We start from the raw sequence: 12,718 nt of genomic DNA, 5'->3' as shown, positions 1-12,718 counted from the left end.
CCTTGGTTCTGGATGTAGCCTCCCCCAGCCAGGCTGCTGAAGTGCTCCACTGGGGTCACCAATGGGCCCAGAGAGGTGTGGAGATGCTGTCAAACCCAGGTGGTGTCATTAAACTGGCTGAGACACATCTCCTTGGTAAGCTGGGAATAAATCACGGAACTCCAGAGCAGTTTAGGTGGGAAGGCACTTTCAAAGTCATCCAGTCCAACCCCAGGGACCTCTGCAACTCAAGCAGGTTGCTCAGAGCCCCAGACAACCTGATCATAGATTGTTTTGGCTGGAAAAGCCTTCTAAGATCATGGAGTCTAAACCACCAACCTCAGACCACTGTGGCTATTAAACCATGTCCCCAGGTGCCATGTCCACATGTTTCTTGAACCCATGAGGGTGCAGGCTTGGCAATTCCCTGGAGTGGCAGTGCAAAAATGCAGCCCATCTGGTTACCTGTCTGAACATCATTTGGCCCCACCCCACCCTCCAAACAGTCCCACAGACACAAAATCAGCATGAGAGGTGAAACTGAAACCCTCACAACTGCAGCTGACTCCCCTAGCAGGTTTGGGCTGCTGTTTCCTTCCCAGACCTTAAGCACATTCTCTGCTCCCAACTGAAAGCTGCAGCAAGCTCCAGGTGAAGCCAGTCAGGAGCACCCAACAGCTGATGTAAAGCCAGGGGATTTGGCTTACACTCATGGAATGCATTGGGTTGGAAGGGACCCTCAAAGGCCATCTTGTTGAAATCCCTGCACTTAGCAGGGGCATCTCCAACTACATCAGGCTGCTCAAGGCACCATCAAGTTTGACCTTGAATGTCTCCAGGGACAGGGCCTCCACCACCTCTCTGGGCAACCTGTTCCAGTATTCCACTAAAACATCTGAACAGTAGAAAGTGATTCTAAGGAGGCCAAGCCAGGCTTTAGAGCACCCACCTCTGACTTGGTCTCAGCCAGGTTGAAGCACTCCCCAAGCACCCAGCAGCTCTGAGTAACAGAGGGGACACCAACAGGGGCCAGACACTCATCAGTGGTGCCTAGTGACAGGACAAGGGGCAGTGGGCACAAACTGGAAGCCAGGAGGTTACATCTGAACAGGAGGAGAAAATTCTTTGGTGTGAGGGTGCTGAAGGCCTGGAGCAGGCTGCCCAGAGAGGCTGTGGAAGTCTCCTTCTCTAGAGAGCTTCCAACCCCAGCTGGCCACTGTGATGCTGGGCAAGCTGCTGTGGGTGCCCTGCTTCAGCAGGGGGCTTGGAGTGGTTGATCACCAGAGGTCTCTCCCAACCTCAGCATGCTGAGATTCTGTGAAACTGCTAAACAAATGAAACAGGGAAGGAAAAACACAAAGCAAGCACCACTGAGGGTGCTGGTTACCTGCAGCCATACACTCCACATTCAAGGTACCACAGCTACCCAGTGCAGAGCCACCACAGCAAGGTGCTTTCTGACAGGGCTTGGAACCCCACAATCCTGCACCTTCTGTTTTTCATGGCCACACAACTGAGATTCTCCTGCTTCAGCTGAAGTATCCATGCTAGGACCACAGCACCTTCTGGCCCTTGCTTTGCCCTGATTTTAAAGGAAGATGTTTTCTGCAAGGGCAGGATGAAGAAACTCAAAGCTTCTTCAGAAACAGATCCCCCTTCCCTAGGGCTTTGGTGGCCTCAGCAGCCAATCTGGTCCCTCAGCTGTGGTGACAGCTCCTGGCATGGGACAGAAGTCCTGCTGACTCACCCAGTACAACTCCTGCCCTGAGCAGTTTTTCCATCCAAATAAAACCATCCCTAAGAAAGAAATGGATTCCCACAGAACCCCTGCAGAAGAAACTATTTCTCTCCCAGCTGATGAAGTAGGACCAAGGAAGGCAAATCTGAGGTGACTAACCATGTACCCCTTGGGAAGAGGGCAGGGGTAATGGCACCAGGACTGGAACATCTCAGCCCCAGCTGCAGTACTCAACATCCATACTCCAGGACTCCCACTGAGGTCAGCAAGAGTTGTGTCCACACAAATACTAGTTTTCAGCTCAGTAAGAAGCAAGAACACAAAAAATGACCCAAATCTTTTCCTGCAGCTCCTCAAAGGGCTTTGACAGAGAGTGAGCAGCTGCACCACAGCTCCTGTGCAGTCAGGACCCTACTGCTTGTTCCTCAGCAGGGAGACCAAGCCCCAGCTCACTGCAACCTCCCTTCAGGGAGCTATAGAGAGCAATGAGGTCTCCCCTCAGCCTCCTCTTATCCAGGCAAAACAACACCCAGGTCCTTCAACTGCTCCTCCCCAGCCCTGCTCTCCTGACCCTTCACCACCTTTGTTGCCCTTCTCTGAACCTGCTCCAGCCCCTCAGTGTCCTTCTTGGCGTGAGGGGCCCAAAGCTGACCTCAGTATTCAAGGTGTGTCCTCCCCAGTGCTGAGCATGCTGCATTTGGCAGAGTATCTGAAGCAGCACGAAGGACAGGGTCCCCTGAGACCTTCTTGGCTGGGCAGACCCGAACTGTGGGCCAGGTAATTGCAGAGGAGCCCCGGGAAGAGCTGCTGCAGCCAGCCTGCAGCGTGATGCTGCCCCAGGCTCCTCCAAAGCCCCAATTACTCAGCTGGCTACAAAAACAGAAGCAGCTTTATCCAGGAGTTATTTGGGTTGTCCCGCAGAGCAGCAGCAACAAAGCCACCAGGATACTGGCACCATTCAGCCACCAGCCCCAGCCCAGCCTGTAAACAGCCACAGGGCTGGGCTGGGGACAGACCTGCTGCTGGCAGCCCTTCCTCACCCTCCTCATCCTCACCACTGCCAACCAACATGCTGCGGAGCGCTGACCATCAAGAGCGAAATGCCACGGACCTGCCAGACCAAGGGCATGTGGGCAGGCTGGAGGGGCATGGAGTCATTTTTGTTGGAATAGACCTCCAAGGTCATCCAATCCAACCTTTACCTCAGCACTGCCAGGCCACCACTAAACCACGTCCCTCAGCACCACATCTCCACAGCACTGAAACCACTCCCAGGACAGGGACTTGAGCACTGCCCTGGGCAGCTGACATCTCCACCTCCTGTTTAAAAAGTGCAAAATGAAGTCAGAAGCTTCATTTCTCACTGAAAGTTGGGGTCAAAGGTGCTGGATCAGGATATTTGGGGTTATAGAGAAGAAAATATTTGCCTTGTGGTGTTTTATATTTGTCCATACTGGGACCAGTGCCCTTTAATATCTTCATCAATGACATAGACAGCAGGAAAATATTTGCCTTCTGGGGCCTGGGTTAAGTACATCACTGCAAGCTTTCCCAGCTCACTACAACCCTTGGACTATTACCAGTTACTCATCTGCCATGTAGGTGGAAGTGAAGCTTCAACCCACAGTCCAAGAGTCATCAAAAGAGACTTCAGGACCTTGTGGCATCCAGTGAAAGGCATTTTTCTTTTACACTAAGGGATGGCGAGATCCTGGAGCAGGTTGCCCAGAGAGCTGGGAGGGACCCCATCCCTGGAACTATTCCAGGCCAGGTTGTCTGGGGCTCTCAGCAACCTGACCTAGTTGTAGATGTCGCTGCTGATTGCAGGGCAGTTGGACTAGGTGGCCCTGAAAGGTCTACCCAAACCAGTTTGTGATTGTATTATTCACCTTAAGACTCATTTTTCACCCTCAACACGGGCTGAGCACTCCTGTGTGGACATCATTGCTGGCTTTGAGGAAAAGCCCCAACCACCAGCAGAGCCACGACAGCTGCTGGTGTTACCCTGCTCATCACCATCTCACTCGGCAGAGTTGCAAAGGTCCCTGGCTTCACTGCTGGTCTGCTCACTTAGCTCCTTCATCACAAGAAGATGCTTCCATTTTCCCACACCCCACACAGCTTTAACTGATTTCTTCTGCTGAACTTTACAGTTTCCATTAAATAAACTACTGGGAAGAGGCAATTCTTGGAACCTGAAAATCTATACACTTGGCAAAGAATTCCTGGAAGGTCACAGCAAGATTCAGGCTCACAAACCCTCTCTCATAACTCACATCACTAATTTTTCCCCCTCAAAGGATAAACAAACTAAACCCATCCCATGACAGGGCAGTTAGAGTAGATGATCTCTAAGGTTCCTTCCTAAGTCATTCTGGTTAGCCATGACTGGTTGAAGCTCTGGAAATCAGTCACAAACCATCCTATGGTCATGTTGGGAATGGTTTGTGACTAACTTCCTGAGCTCAAATCAACCACAGGGACAAGAGATACAGAATCGTTAGCATTGGAAAAGACCTAGAAGGTGATCAAGTCCAACTGTCAACCTAACACTTCCAAGGCCACATCCCAAAGTGTCACATCTACTCATCTTTTTAACAGCTCCACCACTTCCCTGGGCAGCCTGTTGCAATGCCTGAGCACTCCTGCAGTCAAGGAATCATTCCTGAAATCCAACCAAAACCTCCCCTGGTGCAGACTGAGGCCATCTCCTCTTGTCCTGTATCACACATCTTGCCTCAGGACATCACACAGGTGATGTACAACCTTCATTTAGAGGTGTCCTACCTTTGGGATGCTCAATTCTGTCCCCACAATGGCTTTTCTCACAGTAGGCAAATCTGCAGAGAGCAGGTGAGGCTGGGAGGAGCTGAGACTTGCTCTGAGCCAGCCCCAGGCAAGGTTTGGTCCTCATGCAGCTCATGGTTTTAGTGGCAGGGATGGTGAGGAGAGAGGCAGAGTGGATGGATGAAAAGCAGAGCCTGGCCTCTGCTCACACACACGCTCAGGACTTACCTTTCTGCTGTGCTGCAGGCAGGTCTGAGGTGTCCTTGCATGGTGGCACCAAGGATTGCACCCCAGACTCCCCAAATCCCAGCCCCTGCTGGCAACCAAGCCAACTGCAACAGGTTTCACCATCTCTACCAGCACCCACCCTGGCACCCAACCATTCTGAGTCCTTAGCAATGCTTCTGCAGAATCATGGTCTAGTTTTGGGTGGAGACCTTTCAGATCATCAAGTCCAAGCATTACCCCAGCACTACCAAGTCACCCATGCCACTCGGTGCCACATCTACATGGTTTTTAAACCCCTCTGGAGATGGAGGCTCCAGCACTGCCTGTGCAGCCTGTTTCAGAGCTTGACAACCCTCAAGGGGAAGAAACTGTTCCTCATGTCCAACCTAAACTTGCCCTGGTGCAACTTAAGGTACTTTCTCTTCTCCTATCACTTGTTCCTTGGGAGACAAGACCAAGCCCCACCTGGCTTCAACCTCCTTTCTGGGAGTTGTAGAGAGCAATGAGGTTTCTCCTCAGACTCCTTTTCTCCAGACTAAACAACCCTAGGTCCCTCAGCTGCTCCTCACCAGCCCTGTTCTCCAGACCCTTCACCAGCTTTGTTGCCCTTCTCTGAACCTGCTCCAGCCCCTCAATGTCCTTCTAGGGGTGAGGGGCACAAAATTGAGCCCAGGATTTGAGGTGCAGCATCATCAGTGCTCAGTCCAGGGGGACAAACCCTGTCCTGGTCCTGCTGACCACACCATTGCTGATTCAGGCCAGGATGCTTCTTGCCCACCTGGGCACACAATGGCTCATCTTCAGCTGGTTGTTGACCAATATCCCCCATTTGCTGACAACCAGGCAAAAGCAACTAAAGCAAAAATGTCACTGGTTGCTCTCAGGGTACTGGGGGCCTCTACAGTTGAGTGGGAATTGGAAGTGTTTGGAACCTGTGGGAGGGCAGGAGGGGTGGGAAGGAAGGCCTCCCTTAATTGTAAAGGTCACCACACATGGCCAGGCCACAAAGAACCATGACAGGAGCAGCAGGCATGGGCAGAGACATGGAAGGAGGATGGGGGATAGAAAACTGGCTCCAACTTGTATGGACTGCAGTGGCTCTCGGAGGTCTGAGCAGATCTTCACATGTCCAAGGAGGGTTTGTACTGTGGGAAAATGCTCTTGGGCCTGGCAGAGCCAGAGCAGGAAGGAAATTCCCCCAGCAGTGCTGGCCATGGGCGCAAGGGCTCAGCTGTGTCAAGTTCAGGGGACTTCATAAATAACCCAGCTGTCCCCAGGGAGGCCTTGCTGAGCTCGCTGCTTGTTCCCTTGAACTTCCCAGCTGAAGGAAGCAATAGCAGAAGCAATGGCACAGACTTGGCTGCAGATCAACTGTACTGACAACAGCCAGAGGACTGCACTCCGAGGAGAAGTCCTTCATGCTGGCTGGAGTTATCAGCAGATGGGGTGGGCTGTGCAAAACAACCAGAGCTGACAGCTCCTGACTGCTGCAACCCACAGGAGCTAAGTCCACTGCTTACACTGAGTGGTTGCCTTAGGCTGAAGGTTGGGGTTGATGATCTTGGAGGTCTTTTCCAGCTTTAAGGGTTCTATGGTTTAATGGCCGTGGTGGTGTTGGGTTGATAGTTGGACTTGAGGACCTTAGAGGTCTTTTCTGACCCAAACAACCCTGTGACTCTGTGAGAAACACAGAGTTCATGCTGGGCACCCAGTGGGATTCATAGAATCATGGAAACATAGAATCACTAACGTTGGAAAAGACCTCTAAGACCAAGTCTAACCATCAGTCTACACTACCATGTCCAGATGCTTCCTGAACACCTCCAGGGATGGGGACTCCACCACCTCCCTGGGAAGCCTATTCCAATGCCTGTCCACTCTTGCAGCAAAGAAATTGTTCCTCATCTCCAACCTAGACCTGCCCTGGCACAATTTCAGGCCATTTCCTCTCCTTCTATCGCCTGCTGTAAGGGAGAAGAGACCAACTCCCAGCTCACTGTAACCTCCTTTCAGGGAGCTGTAGAGAGCAATGAGGTCTCTCCCTCAGCCTCCTTTTCTTCATGTTGAACAATCCCAGGTCCTTCAGCCACTCCTCCAAGACTCCAGAGTAAGAAACAGCCCCGGTGATGGATGGAGCCCCTCTAGGACACTTGTCCCCTCTGTACTTACAGTGAATTGGGCCTGGTGGGTTTGATGACTTCAAGCTCGAGGTCGCTGGAGGTGAGGCTGGGCTGGGGAGCGCTGGTGGAGTTGAGGAGGCTGTTGGCAGTGGATGAGACAACAGATTCCAGGCTGGAGTTGATGATGCTGTTCCTGTTCTCCTCTGGAGAAAGATCAAACCACAAGAACCATCAGCCACTACACGGGGCTAGCATGGCCTACAGAAGCAAAGAGCAAGCTGCTGGCAGGTTCCGAGCATCAGCTCCTGCTCAGTGCAAACCCCTGCTCAGAGACAGGCACTTCACAGAGATGGTGGACACTAAATGAGAAACAGGGGCAGAGCAAGGGGCAGTGGGCACCAACTGGAACCCAGGAGGAGAAAATTCCTCAGTGAGAGGGTGCTGGAGCCCCGCTGCAGGCTCACCAGAGAGGTTGTGGAGTCTCCTTGTCTGGAGAGCTCCCAACCCCAGCTGGCCATTGTGATGCTGGACAAGCTGCTGTGGGTGCCCTGCTTTAGCAGAGGGCTTGGAGTGGTCGATCACCAGAGGTCTCTTCCAACCTCAGCATGCTGAGATTCTGTGACTATTAGGTGCTGCATCAATCACATCCACCTCCAGGCACCAACCCCTACTGTGCTAGGATTCTGGAATTCTGTGAGCTTTGCATGGAGGGTGTGCAGAGGTTCTCCCAGCTACACACGGGAGTGCAAAGTGCAGGCTCTGATCCAAAGCAGAAAGTAAAAGGAAGTTTGATGGTCCAGAAGTCCCTTCCAATCCCCACCACGACAGGATTCTGAGCAGCCATGAGGAGTACAGCCCCAAGCTGATGGAGTGAGGTCTAACACCACAGCTTATTCTTTCCAAACATGTTCTGCCCAAGGCAGGAGGCCAAAAATAAGCTCCATAAGCCTCACAAATCAGTGTCAATTGTCCTCCTAATCTCACAGCTAGCTACCAGCCAATGTTGAATTAACAGCCCTATCAGCCAAGAAGCTGGAAATGTTTCATCTAAAGAGGAAGGGAGATCAGCAGTGGAATCTGAAACTCCTGCTTTCCTTGATTTCCTCCTTTTCAAAGGCCTGCCCTTGTTTCGTGGCATGTTTCTAAAAGCTTACATGAAGGATTCTTTGCTGTGAGATTTAATTTGCTCCTACAGCCACAAGAGCTGAGTGGACCAGTAGGAAACCTCAGCTGAGACACCCAACAGGGGTGGCAAACATGGAGTAAATAGTAATGGCTTCCCACGGGCACAGGAGATCACAGGCCATCAGGAGGACACTTGAGAAAACATCCTTCAGTGTGGGAATAAATAAAGGAAGAAATAAATAAGTTAACCCAGTTCCTCTTCTAGGCAAGGGGAGGAGGGGATGTGAAGGCTCCAGCAGCTGGGTGACTGGAGTCCAACAAGCAACTGCTGAGACAGCATCAAAGAAGCACTTGGGCTGAGATTTTTCATAGAATCATAGACCTGTTGAGGTTGGAAGAGGCCTTTGGGATCATGAAGTCCAATCAGTCAGCTAGAGCTCACAATCCCACCACTGCTGCTGAGCCACTGCCACTAAACCATCCTCCAGCACCACATCCATGTGGCTTTTAAATACCTCAAGGGATGGGGACTCCACCAACTCCCTGAGCAGCCTGTTTCAGTGTCTGAGAACCCTTTCACAGATTCCACCTGAACAGGAGGAGAAAGTTGTTTGGTGTGAGGGTGCTGGAGGCCTGGAGCAGGTTGCCCAGAGAGGTTGCAGAGTCTCCTTCTCTAGTGAGCTTCCAAGCCCCCCTGGGCATTGTGATGCTGGACAAGCTGCTGTGGGTGCCCCAGCTTTAGCAGAGAGGTTGGATTGGGTGATCTCCAGAGGTCTCTTCCAAACCCACCACGCTGGAATTCTGGGATAACTGAGAGAACTGGGAATGGAGCTTATGCTGTAATATGAAGAAGCAGCTCGAGCAGGCACATTTCTGCCACTCCATGAGCAGGAATGAAGCACTGACTGCCCCTCAGAAATATCCACAGCATCCATTAGTGACAGAAATGGAAAGCTGATCTTCAGCATTTTTAAACCACCATGGTACCTCATCCTCATTAAAATGCAGAACCTCCTGGGCCAAGTTTTCATGTCTGTAAAAGGCAAAGTGCCTGAGGGCACCCAAAAAGGGTCATCTTTTGGAGACAGAGGTGGGTAGCCCTTGCCATGTGCAGAAGCACATCTCGGCAGCTGCTGATGGTGAGGACAGGGGTTCAGCAACATGAGAAAAGGAATGCCCAGAGGACTGTCAGGTGGGGAGAGGGCAGCAACACTTTATACTGTGCTAATGCAGCCTCATCTCAGGCCCACGGTGAAGGGCTTGGATGCCAGACGATCCTTACACACCCTGTTGATGGTGACAGCAGAGGAAACCCAAGCCCGATCCTGTTACGGGAATCATCTCCTTTTAGCGACAGCAGGATGGGGATGGCAGGGATCGGGAATGATGGTCTGTGCAGCCAGGGGGAGGGAGAAGCTCCGCCAGGTGGGCAGGCAGGAGCCGCCCAGCACACTTACGCTTCTCGTTGCCCTGGGGGGTGTGGAAGAGCGTCAGGGGCCTCTCGCTGCAGGAGGGAGGCTTCGAGTCGGTGCTCTTCTTGCGCGATAGCAGCAGCTGGGAGCTGGGCGGAGGAGTGTCCGGCACCGTGTTAAAGATCTGTGACACACAACCAACAAGTTGTCCCCCGGCACCTCCCCTGGGCAGGGGGCAGCTGCTACCTGCCGGGGCTGCACTGCTCGGTGGGGCACTGCCCGGCAAAGAGAGGTGCTCACGCAGGCAGTATTTTGGGGGCAGTTGCCTGAATTTCACATTCAGAAAGTCACAGAATTATAGAATGGGTTGGGTTGGAAGGGACCTTGAAGACCACCCAGTTCCAACCCCCTGCCATGGGCAAGGACACCTTCCACTAGCCCAACTTGCTCATGGCCTCATCCAACCTGGCCTTGAACACCTCCAGGGAGGGGGTATCTACAACCTCCCTGTGCAACCTGTTCAAGTATATTACCACTCTCACTGGAAAGAACTTCTTCCTAATCTCCAGTCTAAATCTGCCCTCTTTCAGCCTCAGTCCACTCCCATCCTCTCTGCACTCCTCTGCCCTCCATCCAAGATGCACAGCTTAAGATGTGACAACCCCTGGCAACTCGGCACTCTGGTGACCTTTTGAGGATGCGAGGAGAGTCATTTAGGTTGGAAAAGGCTTTTAACATCACCAACTCCAACCTCTAACCAGGCACAGCCAGGTCATCACTAAACCATGACCTCAGCACCACATCTCCACAGCTTTTAAACACTTCCAAAAGGACAGCAATTTCACCACTGCCTGGACCAGGTCTCAACAGACCTTTCTGTAAAGAAATTATTCCTCATGTTCAATCTAAACCTCCCCTGGTGCAACTTGAGGCCATTCCCTCTCTTCTTATCACTTGTTCCTTTGGAGAAAGGACCGAACCCTACCTCACTCCGACCTCCTCTCAGGGAGCTGTGAAGAGCAATGAGCCTTCTCTCCTTCAAGCTGAACAACCCCAGTCCACTCAGCCACTTCTCAGAAGTCCTCCAGACCCTTTGCCAGCTTTGTTGCCCTTCTCTGGACCTGCTTTGGCACCACAATATCCAATTCTTGGAGTGAAGGGAAGAGTGCCTGAGGCAGACCACATGAACACGTCTCCATGGTGATGGCCAGAGTGCCCAGGGCAGGACACACTGCTGTGTCCCCACGCATTCTCCCTACAGCACAGCCTGAAAACCCAGCTTGGCAAACCTTCCCCAGCTCCCAGCCCCAGCTGTCAGGACACTGAGTCATCACATTTTTCTCCAGGGGATGGAATTTCCAATCTGCAGGAACCTCAAGAGCTGCAGCTTTGTTCGTTGCTGATATTTGGTTCTTTGTTTCTTTCCTGGAAGCCTGCCTTTTCCTGGAAGCCCAACTCTTCGAAGCTCCCCCTTCACTAGACTATATCAAACACCACTCTCTTGATGCTCTTCCCTGCCCTACCACACAACTGATGGGCACTGCCAACAGACAATTGTATTTTGGAGGCAGCAGCACTGGGTGACCACTCAGGAGCATGCAGCCATCACTGCTGGTCCGCAGCAGCCCTTGCCAAGACAGGCAGGAGAAGCAGCTGCCTGCAGCTGATGGGTTTGTCTCATGGAGCAAGAAGAAGAAGGTCCTCATGCACACATAAACCCTTAAACCCTCTGTGCCAAGTTCTACAAATCAGTGCTAAAGAGCCAAACATTCTCATGTGGCAGCTTACCCTGCAAGTGTGACAAGGTGGGTGGGAATGGCAGGACCAAGCCCTCTGAGAGGAACTAATGGACCTTTCCCAGTGATGCCAAGGCTAAGCACATGGCCTCAAGTTGTACCAGGGAAGGTTTAGGTTGGACATTAGAAGAAACTTCACTGAAAGGGTTCTCAAACCCTGGAACAAGCTCCCCAGGGAGGTGGCTGAATGCCCATCCCTGAAGGTGTTTCAAAGAGGCAGAGATGTGGTGCTGAGGGACATGGGCTAGCACCAGACTGAGTAGAGTTAGAGAATGGCTGAACTGGATGATCTTAAAGGGGTTTTCCAACCCATTCTCCACGTCCATGACTTTCTCCTCCATGATCCTCTGCCCAGCCTGTTTATCCGCAGGGAGTCTGCCCCGGCTCAGGTTGGGTTTCCCACATGGGCCGAGGGATGAATCACCTGGCAAAATTCCCACGGATGGAGCAGCTGAACCTGCCTGCACGGAGTTGGGCATACTGGGAACAGATGGCTGCATGGTGCAGCCCTGCTGCAGCCCTTCCTGCAGAGCTCTGCTGAGCTCATTCACACCTTCCTCCTCGCCTGGGGGATTAGCTGAGGGAGAAGTAGCTCCAAGCTGCTCATTCTGCAGGCAGCATTGCTCCCCTTCACCCCCCCAACCCTGTTTCCACTTCCAAACTGGCTGTTTCTCAGCCTCCCCAAAGGAATTTGGGGCTGCTGGCTCCCGGGGCTGTTGTATGGCTGCTGCACCCCATCAGTCCACCCCAACATCCCACCAGCCCTTCTCAGCTCCTCAGAAGCTCTCCTCAGCAGTGCAGTAGTCCCCCTCAGCATTCCACCAGTCCTTCCCAGTATCTTACCAGCCCATCTCAGCAGCCCACCTCCAGCAGCCCATCAGCCTTCCCCAGCACCTCAGCAGCCCCTCTCAGCATTCCACCAGTCCTCCCCAGCACAACTCTCTCCAGTACCTTAACATTCCACCAGTCCTTCCAAGCTCCTTATCAGCTCACCACAGCATCCCTCCAGCCCTCTGCAGCACCTCATCATCTCTCCTCAGCGTTCTACCAGACCTACCCAGCATGTTCCTAGCCCTCCTCAGCACCCCACCAGCCCTGCCCAGCAGAGGCTGTGGTGCTCAGCCCATCTCCCAGGTCCCAGCTCCAAGGGCTATTCGTAGCTCATTGCTCACCATGCTAAAACAGGAGGCAGCTGCACATGCCTCAGGTGCCTGCCTTGGCCGTGGTGGGATCCCTCCTGTGAGCTCTGAGCTCTGTCTGCTAAATACAGCTCCTCTGGGGCAGGACCCCCAGCATGGGGGTGCTGAGACTGGTAGCAGGGCCACCATGCCTGCCCTGGGCTCTGTTCTCCACACCCAGCACGGCCACTACCTGCTGACAAACCAGAACATCCCTCAGGCCAACAAATGGACCACGACTTAGGAGATCAACAGCATGGACATAACCAAGGGTTTGAATAAACACAGATTTGGTCAGAAAGCACGAAGTCAGCCGAGATCTGCCTCTTGTATCAATTCTTTTAGCACTCATGAG

The 12,718-nt window shown here is 52.6% G+C and overlaps 1 protein-coding gene across 3 annotated transcripts in view; it reads right to left on the bottom strand.

Annotated features, from left to right (window-relative positions):
- ARHGAP26 (Rho GTPase activating protein 26) overlaps positions 1-12,718 on the bottom strand; it is a 130,857-nt gene that overhangs the window by 24,915 nt on the left and 93,224 nt on the right. For all 3 annotated transcript variants that reach the window (XM_064161677.1, XM_064161678.1, XM_064161679.1), the window contains exons 19-20: positions 9,435-9,573; positions 6,902-7,055 (exon numbers count right to left, since the gene is read on the bottom strand). In XM_064161677.1, the coding sequence (XP_064017747.1) occupies positions 6,902-7,055; positions 9,435-9,573 (293 nt within the window). The remainder of the gene's footprint in view (positions 1-6,901; positions 7,056-9,434; positions 9,574-12,718) is intronic.

The sequence above is a fragment of the Pogoniulus pusillus genome, chromosome 22 (genome assembly GCF_015220805.1).
Source record: "Pogoniulus pusillus isolate bPogPus1 chromosome 22, bPogPus1.pri, whole genome shotgun sequence".
NCBI lineage: Eukaryota > Metazoa > Chordata > Aves > Piciformes > Lybiidae > Pogoniulus > Pogoniulus pusillus.
Note: the sequence above shows the minus strand (reverse complement) of the source record. Positions and strands in the feature narration are given on the sequence as shown.